At 43.2% G+C, this 15,601-nt stretch overlaps 1 protein-coding gene across 2 annotated transcripts in view; it reads left to right on the top strand.

The window, feature by feature from the left end:
• The window catches only part of CLDN18 (claudin 18), a 33,976-nt gene extending 26,582 nt beyond the window's left edge, over nucleotides 1-7,394 (top strand). For both annotated transcript variants that reach the window (XM_033212552.1, XM_033212551.1), the window contains exons 4-5: nucleotides 4,660-4,770; nucleotides 5,830-7,394. In XM_033212552.1, coding sequence (XP_033068443.1) covers nucleotides 4,660-4,770; nucleotides 5,830-6,001 — 283 coding nt within the window. In that variant the 3' untranslated portion in view covers nucleotides 6,002-7,394. The remainder of the gene's footprint in view (nucleotides 1-4,659; nucleotides 4,771-5,829) is intronic.
• Nucleotides 7,395-15,601: the final 8,207 nt, after the last annotated feature.

The raw sequence follows: 15,601 nt of genomic DNA, 5'->3' as shown, positions 1-15,601 counted from the left end.
CTTTCTCTCATTCATTAATTCATTTATTCTACAAATGTACTGATCACCTGCTGTAAGCCAAGACATGTTCAGAGTGCTGGAGATACAAAATCCCCACTCTCACAGGGGGTACAGTCTGGCAGAGGGAGATGAAACCCCACTACAATTTGGTGTCTGAAGGAGAGTCGAACTTTTAAAAGACGGAAAAACAATACCAATGCCCATATTCATTTAGTCACTTTAAACGGATATATCTCATAGCAAGAAGCTGGAGCAAATTCCTGAAAAAGAAAGATCTTGTTCTTGAGAAGAAATATAAGTATTAGACCTCAGTGACCTGTCGTCTCTGGATGCATGCACTTGGCATTTTTTCCAGCCACACTAACATGAGGTACAGACGGAGAGTAAGGGTGTGATAAATCCATTACCCTCTGGCTCCCTGGAACTCCAATCCCCATTCATTTTTCTGCTTTATTTCAAGAATGTAAAGGAAGTGATCCCCAAAAACTCCCCCAATCCTACTCTATGTTCCTCTCATGGTCTCTTAGTTATAGGTGCAACTTAGAAGTAGGTTGACCAACTCATGCCAGTCTGCCTGAGACTTTCCCAGGTTTAGCACTGCAAGTTCCACATTCTAGGAAACTCCTCCAGCATGGGCAAACCAGAATGATTGCTCAGGCTACTTAGAAGAGCCCACCTTTCCCAGAGCATTTGGGTACCTGGGGTCATTGCGCTTGCCCAGAGGAGCCATCTACCAGCCACTTTGCACTTAGCACTAACACCTGCCATCCCTGTCTCACACCATCTCCCTAGCACCGGCCCCTGTCTTGTGGGCAGAGAGCTTCAGTCCTGGAATTAAGACTACAGAAGGCCTCCTGAACTTCTCCCTCCGTGGATGGGCAGCTGTCTTTCCCTTTCTTTTGTCTTCTCATTTTCTCCACCCAGAAGTCTTACAAGACAGCCCAGCTGCCAAGAAAGACCTTGGTAGTCACCTTGATGGAGCTTTGGTTCCCGTGCCCCACTTGGTCCTGGGACCCCCCTCCTTCTCCTGTTCCCCGACTCTATTATTGCCATGTTGCATGTAACAGTGGCAGAGCCTACGCCCCAGACTAGAGCTGCAAACTGCCTGCCCTCACACTGTACACAGTCTGCAAGGTCTTTTGTATAAAACATTTCATTTTATAATCTGAACCAATCACCAACTTTTAAAAATTAGAAGGGTTAGGCCAGGAGCGGTGCCTCACGCCTGTAATCCCGGCACTTTGGGAGGCTGAGGTGGGCAGATCACAAGGTCAGGAGTTCGAGACCAGCCTGGTCAATATGGTGAAACCCCGTCTCTACTGAAAATACAAAATTAGCTGGGCGTGGTGGTGGACACCTGTAGTCCCAGCTACTTGGGAGACTGAGGCAGGAGAATCGCTTGAACCTGGGAGGCAGAGGTTGCAGTGAGCCGAGATCACACCACTGCACTCCGGCCTGGACGACAGAGTGAGACTTCGTCTCAAAAAAAAAAAAAAAAAAAAATTAGAAGGATTAAGGACTGGGTTCCTCAGAAACAGATCCTGAGAAGAGGATCCCAGTGCCAGAGTTCATTAAGAAAAGGGAGATGGGTTAGTGGGTGAGGGAAGCAGGCCCGGGAAGGAAGGGAAGCCAAGCACGGGCGTGATTTCAGGTGAAGCCCTGGGACTCAGCCTGATCCTGAGGAGAGCTGTGCAGTGCGAATTAGATGCCAGAGTTGCCTCGACCCCAAACTAAAGAGCTGAGCTTTCATACCTTGGTGCCAGTCAGTCCCTGTGGGCAGAGTAGCTTCAGTGGCTAAACCAAAGCTAGATTTCCAGAGGCAGCCACAGGGGCCAGCAGGTAAAAGCAAAGGAATACACAAGCAGGGGAAGAGACCCACAGAAACGGTTAAATGGTAGAGCACCACTAGGGCCTATGACAAGGAGACTTCACCCCCCACACACATACACATACTCTGTTTTTCCAGCTTTGTGTAAAAAATCAGAAGATCTGGCAGCATTGCCCTGGGCCCTCATTCTCATATGACCTCCATCTCTGCAGCAGAGAGGCAGCTGCCCTTCTGGCTAGGACTCATTCTGTACAGTTTACCACAATCCCCACTCTGCCCGAATAGCCCAACTCATGCTTATAGGGATTTTTTCCATATATTACAGTTGAGAAAACAAAATTATGTTCTTCTATGTAGCTTACTTCACTCATTTAAGTTTCTTGCCTGTCCCAGGTAAGTATTTAGGTTTGCTAACCTTGACCCAGAGTATCTAAGTTGAGGAAAAGGACTTCGTCCCTCATGCCCAGAAGATTCATTAACAATGAGCGCTTTGAAGGCAAAGTGACCTGAATTTGAATCCTGACAATATCGTGTCCTTCCTGGGTCATTGGAGAAGTTCCTTAGCCTCGCTGAGCTTCAATCTCTTCGTCTGTAAAATGCGAGTGACAGATACCATCACAGTGGTTGTTGGGAAAATTAAACAAGACAGTGGTAAAAAGCGCTTATCACTGTATCAGTAAGGGCTTAATACATGGTAGCAATTGTTGTTATCACCATTAGCATTAAGCAATCACTCAACCATCCATGGGGTATCAAGGACAGGGGCTCTGTCTGTGTCAGGGCCCACGGACCAGGGCTGTCACCAGGAAATCACCTAGGGATCACCCTAGGAAGCGCCCCAGGAAAAGATCTGCTGTTCAGTCCCCAGCCACACCGGGTAGGATGACAGGGCAGGGCTCTTCGTGCCAAGGCAGAAGCCCTTAAACCAAATTTCTGTCTTTTTCCCAGTCCAAGGAGATAAAAATAGCCTATAGGTAAATTTTCTCCCAGAACTTTTTCAAGGACTGAACTCAGTCAACCAGTTTTGCTCTACATATTAATACTATACTTCGTCATGAAGCTTACATTGTTTACTTTAATCCTGCTAAATAGGTGTGCTTTTTTTTTCTTTTTTTTTTTCTTTTTTTTTGAGACTGTTGCCCAGGCTGGAGTGCAATAGTGCCATCTCGGCTCACTGCAACCTCCGCCTCCTGAGTTCAAGCAGTTCTCCTGCCTCAACTTCCCAAGTAGCTGGGATTACAGGCACCTGCCACCATGCCCAGCTAATTTTTGTATTTTTAGTAGAGACAGGGTTTCACCATGCTGGCCAGGTAGGTCTCGAACTCCCAACCTCAGGCGATCTGCCTGCCTCGGCCTCCCAAAGTGTTGGGATTACAGGCGTGAGCCACCACACCCAGCTAATGTGTGTGCTTTTAAAGCACATCTAAAGTATTGTATTTTCTTAGGTTGCAGAGGTCTGCACACATATTACTTGTCTTCCTATTGTTGGTATAACATTCTTAGCTTGTGTTGTAGACTTTAAACATATTAGTAATTCATAGAGTTCTACAAACAGTCCCTGTGCTCTTTGGGGAATGCAAAGGGAAACTTCCAAGGAGAGGCACTCCTTTTCCGTGCTGAGCTCTCATTTTCTGCAGAGCTCGTGGAGCTGGAAATCAAGTTATCTGCTGTCATTAAAATGTGCACTGACATCCTAACAGTTTTTGGTCACTTGAAGAAGGATACTGCTCTCCACCATCCAAAAATGTCCATTTGGGATCACAATTATTTTATCCTCGGGAGATTTTGTTCTCAATCCTGATCCAATGTAACTGAGTCCCATTGGAGGCAGATCCCCTAGGCGAAGGGCACCAGCTTTGGAGTCAGACCACCCCAAGTTAGAATTCTCTTGTGAGCTGGAACAGAAGCACCATGAGCACAGCGTCTCTGTCTACCTTGTTCGCCCAGTGTCCCAGTACCAGGGCAGGGCTCTGCACATTGTAGGAGCTCAATAAAGACTTGTTGAACAAACAAGTAAAGACATCAATAAAAGAAGGAATAGTCACTTCAAGTTAGTTCCTTCTGAAGGTAATAGCTCTGCCTGCATGGATGGTTGTAAGGGTTATTTGAGATAAGTTAAGATGACTGCTTATTGGCTCATACTGAGAACTCAAGGAACTAAAATTTCTTCAGAAATAATAATTTGAGATTGATTTTTTTTTTTGGTCAGAGTCTCCATCTGTGGCCCAGGCTGGAGTGCAATGGCACAATCTCAGCTCACTGCAACCTCCACCTCCCAGGTTCAAGCAGTTCTCATACCTTAGCCTCCTGAGTAGCTGGGATGAGAGATGTGCACCACCACACCCAGCTAATTTTTGTATTTTCAGTAGAGACAGGGTTTCACCATGTTGGCCAGGCTGCTCTTGAACTCCCGACCTCAGCTGAAGCTTGGCCTCCCAAAGTGCTAGGATTACAGGGGTGAACCACCGTGTCCAGTCGGGATTGATTTTATATCTCTCAAATTTCTCTTGCCAAACCTTCAAGACACTTTCTTTTGCCAGTAGAGAGGAGAAGATTTCTTGAGATGTTTCACAGAGATAAGATTTATAATATTATGGTTGAATGATGCTGGAATCCCCTGCTGTTTTGCCCCCTAGCTTTAGTCCCAATTCTACTCTCCAGGGTACCTGATCAGTTGGCTGTGACCCAGAGGAGTGTGTGTTCAGGGGCATGGGCAGGGATGGATGTGGAATCCAAAAGTGGGGACAGAAAGAACAGGCACAGCCAGGTGCAGTGGGCAGAGCCTGGAGAGTCGAGTCAACCATATTGACAGCCACCATCTCCCCACCCAGGTACACATTTGGTGCGGCTCTGTTCGTGGGCTGGGTTGCTGGAGGCCTCACACTAGTTGGGGGTGTGATGATGTGCATCGCCTGCCGGGGCCTGGCACCAGAAGAAACCAAGTGAGTCTCCCTGTTCCGCTGCAACCAGACGTTTTATTTGTTCAGGGTCTATTTTAATGTATAACTTGCAGCCAAAAAAACAAAGTTAATCTAGGTATATGGAAGAATTTTATTTGACTTAAGGATTATCGAACCTTCTCTTTTAGGGGGAACCTAAAGGACAGAATGGAAATATTTCAGCCTAGATTGATTTAAATATGATCCTATTTGAAAGAAAAATCCATCCCTCTTGGTTCCTTCTGAGATTGTTTTGTAACTCCATGGTTCTCAACTAGGAGCAATTTGCCCCCCAGGGGATATTTGGCAACATGTGAAGACATTTTTAATTGTTACAATTTTGGGAGGGTGGGGGAAAGTGATACTGGCCTCTGGCAGGTAGAGGCCAGGGATGCTACTAAACACCCTACAGTGCACAGAACTGTCCCACAACAAAGAAGCATCTGTTCCAAACCGTCAACAGTGCTGCTGCTGAGAAACTCTGCTGTAACTCCCCACATTGAACTGTGTGGGGAGAGCTGGATTCCAGTGTGGTTCTGCTGCTGACCAGCCCTGTGACCTCCAGCAGGTTATTTGCTCTCTGTGTGCCTCTATCACCTCATCCATGCAATGAGCAGCTTGAGGCAATGGGCTGAACGTAGGTACCTTCCAGCTCACAAATTCTATGATCCTTTGATGCAAAATGTTCCCCTGGACATTGTTTCTGGTTCAACTTTATTTTTATTGATTAACAGAGGGAACTCATTAGTTACTGAGGATTTGGGGATACCTCTCTCCACCATCCAAAAATGTCCATTTGGAATCACAATTATTTTATTCTCAGGAGATTTTGTTCTTGGCTCAGCAAAGCTCTAAAGTGCAAGAACTTCTGTTCCACTGCAGAGACAGAAAAACCAGTGTACCAAAAACCAGGGTTACTAACTATCCTGGTTTGCCCCGGACTGATGGGTTTCCAGGGACACTGTACTTTCAGTGCCAAGACTGAGACAGTTTAGGGTAAATAGGAGGTTGGTCCTCCTGACAAAGACATCTACAATCTTGGAATGTTTATTTTTCTTTCAGCTACAAAGCCGTTTCTTATCATGCCTCGGGCCACAGTGTTGCCTACAAGCCTGGAGGCTTCAAGGCCAGCACTGGCTTTGGGTCCAACACCAAAAACAAGAAGATATACGATGGGGGTGCCCACACAGAGGACGAGGTACAATCTTATCCTTCCAAGCACGACTATGTGTAATGCTCCAAGACCTCTCAGCATGGGCAGAGGAAACTCCCAGAGAGCTCACCCAAAAAACAAGAAGAGTCCATCTTGACTTCTTATTGCTTTTGACTGACAGCTGGAAGTTAGAAAAGCCTTGATTTCATCTTTGGAGAGGCCAAGTGGTCTTAGCCTCATGTCTCTGTCTCTAAATATTCCATCATAAAACATCTGAGGTATCATTTATGAATTAGAGGCTATAGCTCACATTTTCAATCCTCTATTTCTTTTTTTAAATATAACTTTCTACTCTGATGAGAGAATGTGGTTTTAATCTCTGTTTCACATTTTAATGATTTAGACAGACTCCCCCCTCTTCCTCCTAGTTAATAAACCCATTGATGATCTAGTTCCCAGCTTATCCCCAAGAAAACTTCTGAAAGGAAAAAGAGTAGATCGAAAGACATTATTTTCTGCTGTTTGACTTTTGCCTCCCCACCCCTAACTTGGCTACTAATAAACACTTACTGAAGAAGAAACAATAAGTGCAAGATATTTGCAATCTCTCCAGCCCATGATCTGGGTTTTCTTACGCTGTGATCTTAAACGTTACCAAACCAAAGTGATCTTCAGTTTGAGGCAACCAAGCCTTTCTACTGCTGTTGACATCTTATTAGTCCAGCAAGACCATTCTAGGAGTTTCCGAGCTCTCCACTGGAGTCCTCTTTCTGTCGCGGGTCAGAAATTGTCCCTAGATGAATGAGAAAAAAATTTTTAATCTAAGTCCTAAATATAGTTAAAATAAATAATGTTTTAGTAAAATGATACACTATCCCTATGAATTAGCCTCACCCCCACATGTGGATAGAAGGAAATGAAAAAATAATTGCTTTGACATTGTCTATATGGTACTTTGTAAAGTCACGCTTAAGTACAAATTCCATGAAAAGTTCACTGATCCTAATTCTCTCCCTTTGAGGTTTCTATGGCTCTGATTACACATGATAATAAGTGTAAGCTATGTAAAAACTAAATATTGTCTGGGCGCAGTGGTTCATGCCTGTAATCCCAGCACTTTGGGAGGCTGAGGAGGAAGGATCACTTGAGCCCAGAAGTTCAAGACCAGCCTGGACAATGTGGAGAAACCCTGTCTCTACATACAGAGAAAAAATTGTTCAGTCATGGTGGCATACACCTGTAGTCCCAGCATCCCAGGAGGCTGAGATGAGAGGATCACTTGAGCCTGGGAGGCTGGGGCTGCAGTGAACCGTGATCAGACCACTGCACTCCAGCCAGGTGACATAGTGAGATCCTGTCTAAAAAATAAAAAATAAATAATGGAATACAGCAAGTCCTAGGAAGTAGGTTAAACCAATTCTTTAAAAAAAAAAAAAAATGTTGAGCCTGAATTAAATGTTATGTTTCCAAGTGACACATATCCACATTTGCATGGTTACAAGCCACTGCCAGTTGGCAGTAGCACTTTCCTGGCACTGTGGTCGGTTTTGCTTTGTTTTGCTTTGTTTAGACATGGGGTCTTACTTTCCAGGCTGGCCTCAAACTCCTGCACTCAAGCAATTCTCCTATCCCGGCCTCCCAAGTAGCTGGGACCACAGGCGTGTGCCATCAAAACTGGTCAGTTTTGTTACTGAGAGCTGTTCCTTTCTCTGAATTCAGCTACAGTGGTTGGACTGTCAGACGTTTGGGCAAAACTGAAAGTTCTTTGCAACCCACACCTTCCCTGAGCTTACATCACTGCCCTTTTGAGCAGAAAGTCTAAATTCCTTTCAGGACATTAGAATTCCATCCCAGTTCCAAAGCCAGACAGACCCCCTAGGAAACTGAGATAAGAGCAGTCTCTAAAAACTACCCAGAGCAGCATTGGTGCAGGGGAACTTGGCCATTAGGTTACTATTTGAGAGTAAAGTCCTCACATCAATAGTACATACGAAAGTGACCCCCAAGGGGATTGGTGAATACTCATAAGGGTCTTCAGCCTGAATAGACTATGTCTGGAGAAAGAACGGATTATGCCCCATTAAATAATAACAAGTTGTGTTCATCAAGAGTCAGAGCAGTGAGCTCAGAGGCCCTTCTCACTGAGACAGCAACATTTAGACCCAACCAGAGGAGGTATTTGTGGAACTCACTGCCTCAGTTTGGGTAAAGGATGAGCAGACAAGTCAACTAAAGAAAAAAGAAGGCCGGGCGCGGTGGCTCAAGCCTGTAATCCCAGCACTTTGGGAGGCCGAGTCGGGTGGATCACGAGGTCAGGAGATCGAGACCATCCTGGCTAACACGGTGAAACCCCGTCTCTACTAAAAAATACAAAAAACTAGCCGGGCGAGGTGGTGGGCGCCTGTAGTCCCAGCTGCTCGGGAGGCTGAGGCAGGAGAATGGCGTGAACCCGGGAGGCGGAGTTTGCAGTGAGCCGAGATCCGGCCACAGCACTCCAGCCTGGGCGACAGAGCGAGACTCCGTCTCAAAAAAAAAAAAAAAAAAAAAAAAAAGAAAAAAGAAAAGCAAGGAGGAAGGTTGGGCAATCTAGAGCATGGGGATTGTTAAGTGCTCTCTGGATTTGAGTTGAAGAGCATCCATTTGAGCTGAAGGCCACGGGGCACAATGAGCTCTCCCTCCTACCACCGGAAAGTCCCTGGTCAGGTCTCAGGCAGTGCGATGTGGCTCAGCTGGGTTTTTAATAAGCACATTCTCCATCCAACACTTAATTGTTTGAAAGCCTCCATATAGTTAGATCGTGCTTTGTAATTTTGTTGTTGTTGCTCTATCTTATTGTATATGCATTGAGTGTTAACCTGAATGTTTTGTTACTTAAATATTAAAAACACTGTTGTCCTACAGTTGAATAGCTTCTGCTCTGTTTTCATAAGTTTTGGGAAGTGGAGGTGGGAAGTCCCAGCACCTCAATGCCGGATGCATCTTCATGGGAGTTTTTCTGCTTTCAGAATCCGTTTCTGCTCAGTAGCAGCCTAGCTACCTAGAGGACAGCTAGGTGTTGGTCCAGACCAGTTTGTGGTTTCTGCAAGTTTGGAAGCCTTAATGAAAACGAGTTCCCAGAGCAACCAGGCATGCAGCATGGGGTCCAAGGATCCAGTTTAGCCTGTCTGACCCTAACGCACCAGCCCGAAGTGTCTAATGTCAATGGCCTGTTTGTGGGCCAGTAAAACAAGAGAGCCAATGCCTGCCCTCTTGATGCTGCCAAGGATTGGGTTGATCAGCTCAATAAACTGAAGCAGTATCAAGCTACAAAAACAGCATAAGCTATATAGTCAGAACAGCCCAACGTCAAATCCAGGTCATACTACTTCCCAGCTATGTTAGCTTGAGCAAAGCCCTTCAGCTTTCTGCGTCTCCGTTTCCTTATCTGTAAAATAGGGATGATAAGGATAATGGAATAATACAAGTAAAGGACCCACTTAAGTGACAGAAAACCAAGCAGCACAACTTTAAGACAAAGAGGGCAACGTTTTTGTAACTGGGATATCTGAGGGTTGGCTTCAGACACAGCTGAATCAAGGGTTATGATTAAGACTCTAGTTTTCTCTGCCCATATCTCAGTTCTGCTTTCTTCTCTGTTGGTTTGCTTCTCAAGAAGATTGTGAGTTGTTGTGTTGGCTGCTTATATTTCTAGCCATAAAGCCATGTTTCAGCTATGGGAAACCTAGCCAAATGGAGGCATCTCTTTCCTTCTATCCATAGGAGAAAAATTCTAACAAAATACCCTAGATTATTTGAGTAATGTACCCATCCTTAAACCTCTTCCAATAGCCAGAGCAGTGGTATCTAGTTTGGTGAAGCCTGGGTCACCCAGTCAAAACATGGAGATTTGTCATATGCCATGAAGACTTGTATTCGAAGGACCCAGGGTCCTTAAAAAATCAGGCAAACTCATTGCTTTGCCTCATTATTTTCTTCTTTTGGTTGAAACTGCAGAGCAAGTTTCAGAGATATAACTTCTGAGCTTCTCTGACTTACCAAACTGTATATAGTACAGAAAGGAAGGATCTGAGAGATTACTTTGGTTCTCAAAGAAAGCTGATAATTAAAACCTAAAAACTTAAAAAAAAAAAAAAAGGCAAAAAGAAAACACTTTACATTCAGTTTTAAACAAGTGATATTACAAAAATCATCAGTAGAAAGCTGTCCTTAGTGATGTAATTTTGATAAATTGAAATTTAAATTTTCTAAAATTTAGGGGCATTTTGAAGTCTCCTTGTGCAAAGACAGAAATGGACAAACCCAGCCATGGAGTACAGGCTCAAAATATGACTCAGCACTGTTACTCATAAAAATCCCTGGGAGTCCCCAGTTCTTTTACCTTTTACTTAGGTAGTATCCAGCCCCTTCTTGCCTCCACAGTCAACCCTATCCAGGGTTGCCTACTGCAATGGCCACAATTTTTGCCAAAATGCCTGATGTCTCTGAGTTGACGTGTTCCACTGGAGAAAGCACTGGGCTTGGAATCAAAAACCTGGATTTCGGGTTCTGACTGCATTGGCAACCAATTATGTGACCTCCAGAATCGATTACAATGATTCACTAACATATTTTTAGTATCTGACTTCTGTACTGAGTCCTCATGACCAGCAGTACTGTGCCTAGTGCTTTATATACTTTAACCCTCCAACAACGCTGATCTCACCCCACTAGTGGCCCAGCACTCCTAAACACTCAAGGATCACATACACACTCACACTCACACATACACACATTTACCACACAGTCGGTTCAATTTTCAGAGCCTCATCAGGGACCATCACTTCTTTGATTTTTCTACTCTTGAGTATTTACATGTGCCTCAGAACTGCTTTTGAACAATTCCATTCCTTCAGCTAAAGTTAGGCTGATTTTTCATACTTCCCAACCCACAGCTAGAAAGGGAAGGGGTATACTCTTCATAATAGCCCAAATAAATGTGAAATGAGCATATGAGGCCCTTAAGAGATGACGATAAGCAAAAAGTTTCCTTGTGGTTTAATATTCAATATGTAAGATACTATAATATACTGTAGAGACAAAATGTCATTAAAATGTTTTAAATATGTCCAAATTCTATTCTGGAGTAAGGGTATTTAATTTAGATACCCCAAAAAGTGTCTATCAGTGATGGCTTTTAGTATCCACACCACCACAATATTCAATACTAAATGCAGCTACTCCCTAATAACAAATAAGATGAAATCTTAGTCACCCCTGCCACAGTGGGTAGCTAAAAGAAAGCATAGACTTCTTCTTCAGAGAAACTTCAAGGGGTGGGTGGGTCCTACTTGCAGACCAAGGATCATACAAATTCCATACATAGAAAATACGGTACTTTGTCCTATCTTTTAACTTAGATTTTCAGGGTAACATAAAGGTAGAATTAAATGTAATATGGAAGAAAACTGGAACTATTTCTTCCTTAATCCAGCAATGCTCCTTCTTTAAATTTCTCCTAAGGAAATAATTATAAATACTTATGCTCAAAGGTATATATCAATTGTTTAAAATAATGTAACTAGATCAACCTAAAAATCTAATGAGGGGAAGATTTTTAATAGTCTTTATATATAAGTAAGCTATTATATAGTCATTAAAATTATTATAATATTTTTCTAACATTAAGTCTATTTAACGGTGTATTGAAAAATATCCTGGAAAGAAATATATTCCAAAATATTTTAAGTAGTTGCTTCTGATTGGAGATATAATGATGATAGTTTTTTATTTGTACTTTACAGTACTTTGCAAATTGTCTTCAATGAGAATAGCTTCATTTTATATCTAGAGAAAAAAATAAAACTAAAAACTGAAGAATTAAAAAATAGAAAACAACACCCAGACATGAAGTCCACAGGAGCAGATATAGCTCATTACCTGGAGACATAACCATCTCAAGCAGCTTGGAAGGAGGAAGTTATTAAGTCATGGCTGAGTAGAGTTCTCTGTTTACTCTGAACCAATAAATTAAAATGGTCATGAGCCCAGAAACTGACCTCACACTATGTTGCTTTAGCTTTTCTTCTCCTTTCGAGACCCTTTGGCAATTGGCAATCATTTCCCCATTTACTCACTTCTACTCACCTCTGAAGATGGGAAAGCAGAGGCCCATACCTCTGTTGTGAACAAGGACCAGAAAGGAGAAATGACATGCTCAAGGCCTTTGCACAGGCATATCAGAGGAGCCAGAACAAAGACTAGAGTCCATACCAGGTTAGCCTCTTGCTTGCTCCACAAGGACACGCAGACCTCATCTCCTCCCATCCACTGGCCTTCTTAGTTTCCAACTTCTTTTTCTGACTAGAAGGGCCATCCAGAAAGAGCACAATGGGCTTGCTTCAGGATGGGTGGCCTAATGTTGGCAGGTGCTCTGAGCCAACCAGATCCACCTGTGTGGGGAAAGATCCAGCCCAGACCCTGAGTCCACAAATGTTTATCACCTGGAACTCATCAGACCTGCATCTGATAAGGAAGGGGCTCTGTATGAGCTATGCACAGAGCAGCCTGTCTTTAAAGAAGAAGACTTTTGGGTCCTTGATGAGTTTTTCGAGGTTTCTAAAAGATAATCTCAACCATGTGTTATCACTGGATTCTACTCAGAAATGTTAGGCATCAGGGAAAATTCAGCAGCTATTGTTTTTTAGTTGGACATAGCAAAGCTTCAGAAACCCAGTTTTCGTCATTTTCTGTTACTTATCACAGAATACCTGAAAGTGGGTAATTTATAAAGAAACAAAATATATTTTTTACAATTCTGGAGGCTGGAAAGTCCAGGGTCAAGGGGCTACATCTGGTGAAGCCCCTCTTGCTGATGGGGATCTCTGCAGAGTCCCAAAGGAGTTCAGGGCATCATGTGGTGAGGGAGCTAAGTGTGCTAGCTCAAGTCTCTCTTCCTCTTCTTATAAAGCCACCAGTACCACTCCTGTGATAACCCACTAATCCATTAACTCACTAATATATTAATCTATGAATGGATTAATCCATTAATGAGAGTGAAGTTCTCTTAAGGGCCCCATTCCTCATTATTTCCACATTGGGAATTAAGTTTCAACATGAGTTTAGGAGGGGACAAACATTCAAACCATAATACCCAGGCTTATGTAAAAATGAAGAAAACAAAATAAACTTTTTCTCCTTGAAAAAACATGAGGAAAAAAGAGAAAAGCATTGATGGCAGAAAAAATCACTCTGAGCCTTTAAAAAATACAGATGATTATTAATGTTAATATTGCTGTCATTATCATTATCATTATTGAGAATCTACAATGTCCCAGACATAGTTTCAGGCCCTTTTCTTACACTATTTCCAACCCTCAAAATAGCCCCAATGAGACAGGTATTATTATCCCCAGCTCACAGGTGAAGAAACCAAGGCTCAGGGAGGCTAAGTATCTTGTCCAAGTAAAGTGACCAACCATCCCAGTTTGTCCAGGACTGTCCCAGATTCAGCACTGAAAATCCTGTGTTCCAGAAAACCTCTCAGCCCTGAACAAACCAGGACAGCTATGCCAAGTCTATATAGCTAATAAATAGAAACGTGTGGATTCCAACCAGGGTTTGTCTGACTCCACATCTCACTCTGTTTCTAATATGCCAGAGAAAATCTCATTAAATGGGCAAAATAAATTCATAACTACATTTTTTTAAATGGAAGGAAGAAAAAAGGGGGAGAGAGAGACAGAGGAAAGGAAGAAGAAAAAACAAATGAGCAAAATAAAGATAGGGAGAAACTCATATAAATCTACTTTAAAGAAAAAAATATTTGCCAATGAAGCCAAGAAACATAATAATTTACAGTAAATTTTTATTTTTTAACACTCAAATTTTTAAAAATGCCCAATTAAGAGCCTGTGTCTGTAACTAGTGCATAGACAGATGGCAGAGATAGGGGAGGACATTGGGCTACCCGGTCCCTCAGCCTCTGCAAAGCTCTCAGTGGGCTCTGTGATGTGTGTGCACTCTTAAGGGCTTCCAGGCTAAAGAGGACTCTGGTGTGATGCCACCCAGAAAAGAAAGGAAAGCCCCAGCACCTCCAAGGTGGACTGTCTGTAGGAGAAATACCTGTTCCCTCCACTGGTGGCAGCTACACAAACATTACAAGGTTGGGTTTGGACCAGGGCTCACTTCATCCCAGCAGCCACCTTAGGCTAGAGCTTCCCCAGCAGCATCTGGGATCTGAGTCAGTTTCCATCAGCACTGAGAGGTTTCCCATTCCTTTCTCATCTCAAGTGGAACTAGATGTGACCTGCTCACTCTGGTTTCGAGTTTTTGACCCGTTCAAGCTTTCCCTGTTATCAAAGCTGCCGCCCTTAGCCCTTGTTGACAATAAAAAGCTTATTTATTTTGTTCGACAGGCCAACTTGAATTTCCCCAAAGAATGTTTTGAAAAGTAAAATATCAAACATATTAAGCATGTAGGACTTTGCTGCCCATACTTATTGCCCAGAGGAGGGAGGTTGCCATGGCAATGCCTCTGGTAAGGAGAATGAAGTCTGGCTGAAGGGTGAATAAAGTATCACAGTGGGGCACAGGCTGCCCCGCCAGGCAGCAAGCCCCTTATGGTACTGGAAGTGTTTGCCCAAGTCTTAAGAATTAAGTCATAATTAAGAGAGAGTAAGAAAAACAGAAATGTCCTGCTGCAAAAAACAAACAAACAAAAATAAAGTTGAGGGGTGGGGGAGTCAGAATGTAGACAGAGATATTTTAAAAGTCAGCAGTGAGTGAACGTGACTATGTCTTCTTATGACAGCTGGCAGAACCCGCCCACCAGTAGCTTTTGTGCAAACAGGCCACACCCCATCCATCTGCAGAAGGGTACAGCTAATGGAGTAGAGAGAACCCAAAAAAGGAATTCATTGGAGGGCTGGCATCAAATGACCTTCATGGCCTCTTTGGTAACACACCAAAACTTCACAGAAATTAACACAAAACCTAGGCAGGAGGAACTCATCTTCCAGTATGGCTTAGTAAGCTCCTACCAGGCTAACCTTCCCGCAGATAACAAATATAAACTCTGTACAAAATACAAAAAGTAACTACTTGAAGCCACTAGAGAGTGAACAAAGTCAGACATATTCTGAAGGGTAGTTGACATTTAAAAGAGAGGAAAGGCATAAAGAAAATTTCTGTTTTTGAGGCTTCTGACCCAAGGACAAGCCAAAGTCAGGTGGCATGAAGTACCTAAAATCTGTTAGAAAATCTGCAGTTTATCTGGCCTGAAGAACCGTGAGACAGAGTTCAGGACAACTATAGCCACTATAAGGTGAGCAAAAAATCTTAGAAAAAAGAGACTTGGGGGAGAAGATCCCAGTTTTCTATAAAAAACCCTCCCTGAGTCTCTAGCTAAACCCTAAGCCATGCAAGTATAGGGCTGACTACAAACAGCTGACTTAGGATCCAAAGTTGAATGGAGACCTTAGATGTCCCCAAGACACAAAGTTTGCTGTATGAGTACAAGCAAATTAGTTGTCTTCTCCAGCAAACAAACAAACAAAAAAATCAATACTCTTTGGAAGACTATACTAGAGTCTGAAACATAACATTCACAATATCCAGGATGCAATACAAAATTATCTGACATGTGCGTGACATGGCCTATTTTTAAGAGAAAAGGTGATCAGTGGAGACCTGACCCCAAGATAA

The sequence above is a fragment of the Trachypithecus francoisi genome, unplaced genomic scaffold (assembly GCF_009764315.1).
Source record: "Trachypithecus francoisi isolate TF-2019V2 unplaced genomic scaffold, Tfra_2.0 Lachesis_group0, whole genome shotgun sequence".
NCBI classification, from domain to species: Eukaryota; Metazoa; Chordata; class Mammalia; order Primates; family Cercopithecidae; genus Trachypithecus; species Trachypithecus francoisi.
The sequence above is the reverse complement of the archived record's forward strand: the minus strand, read 5'-3'. Positions and strand labels throughout refer to the sequence as shown.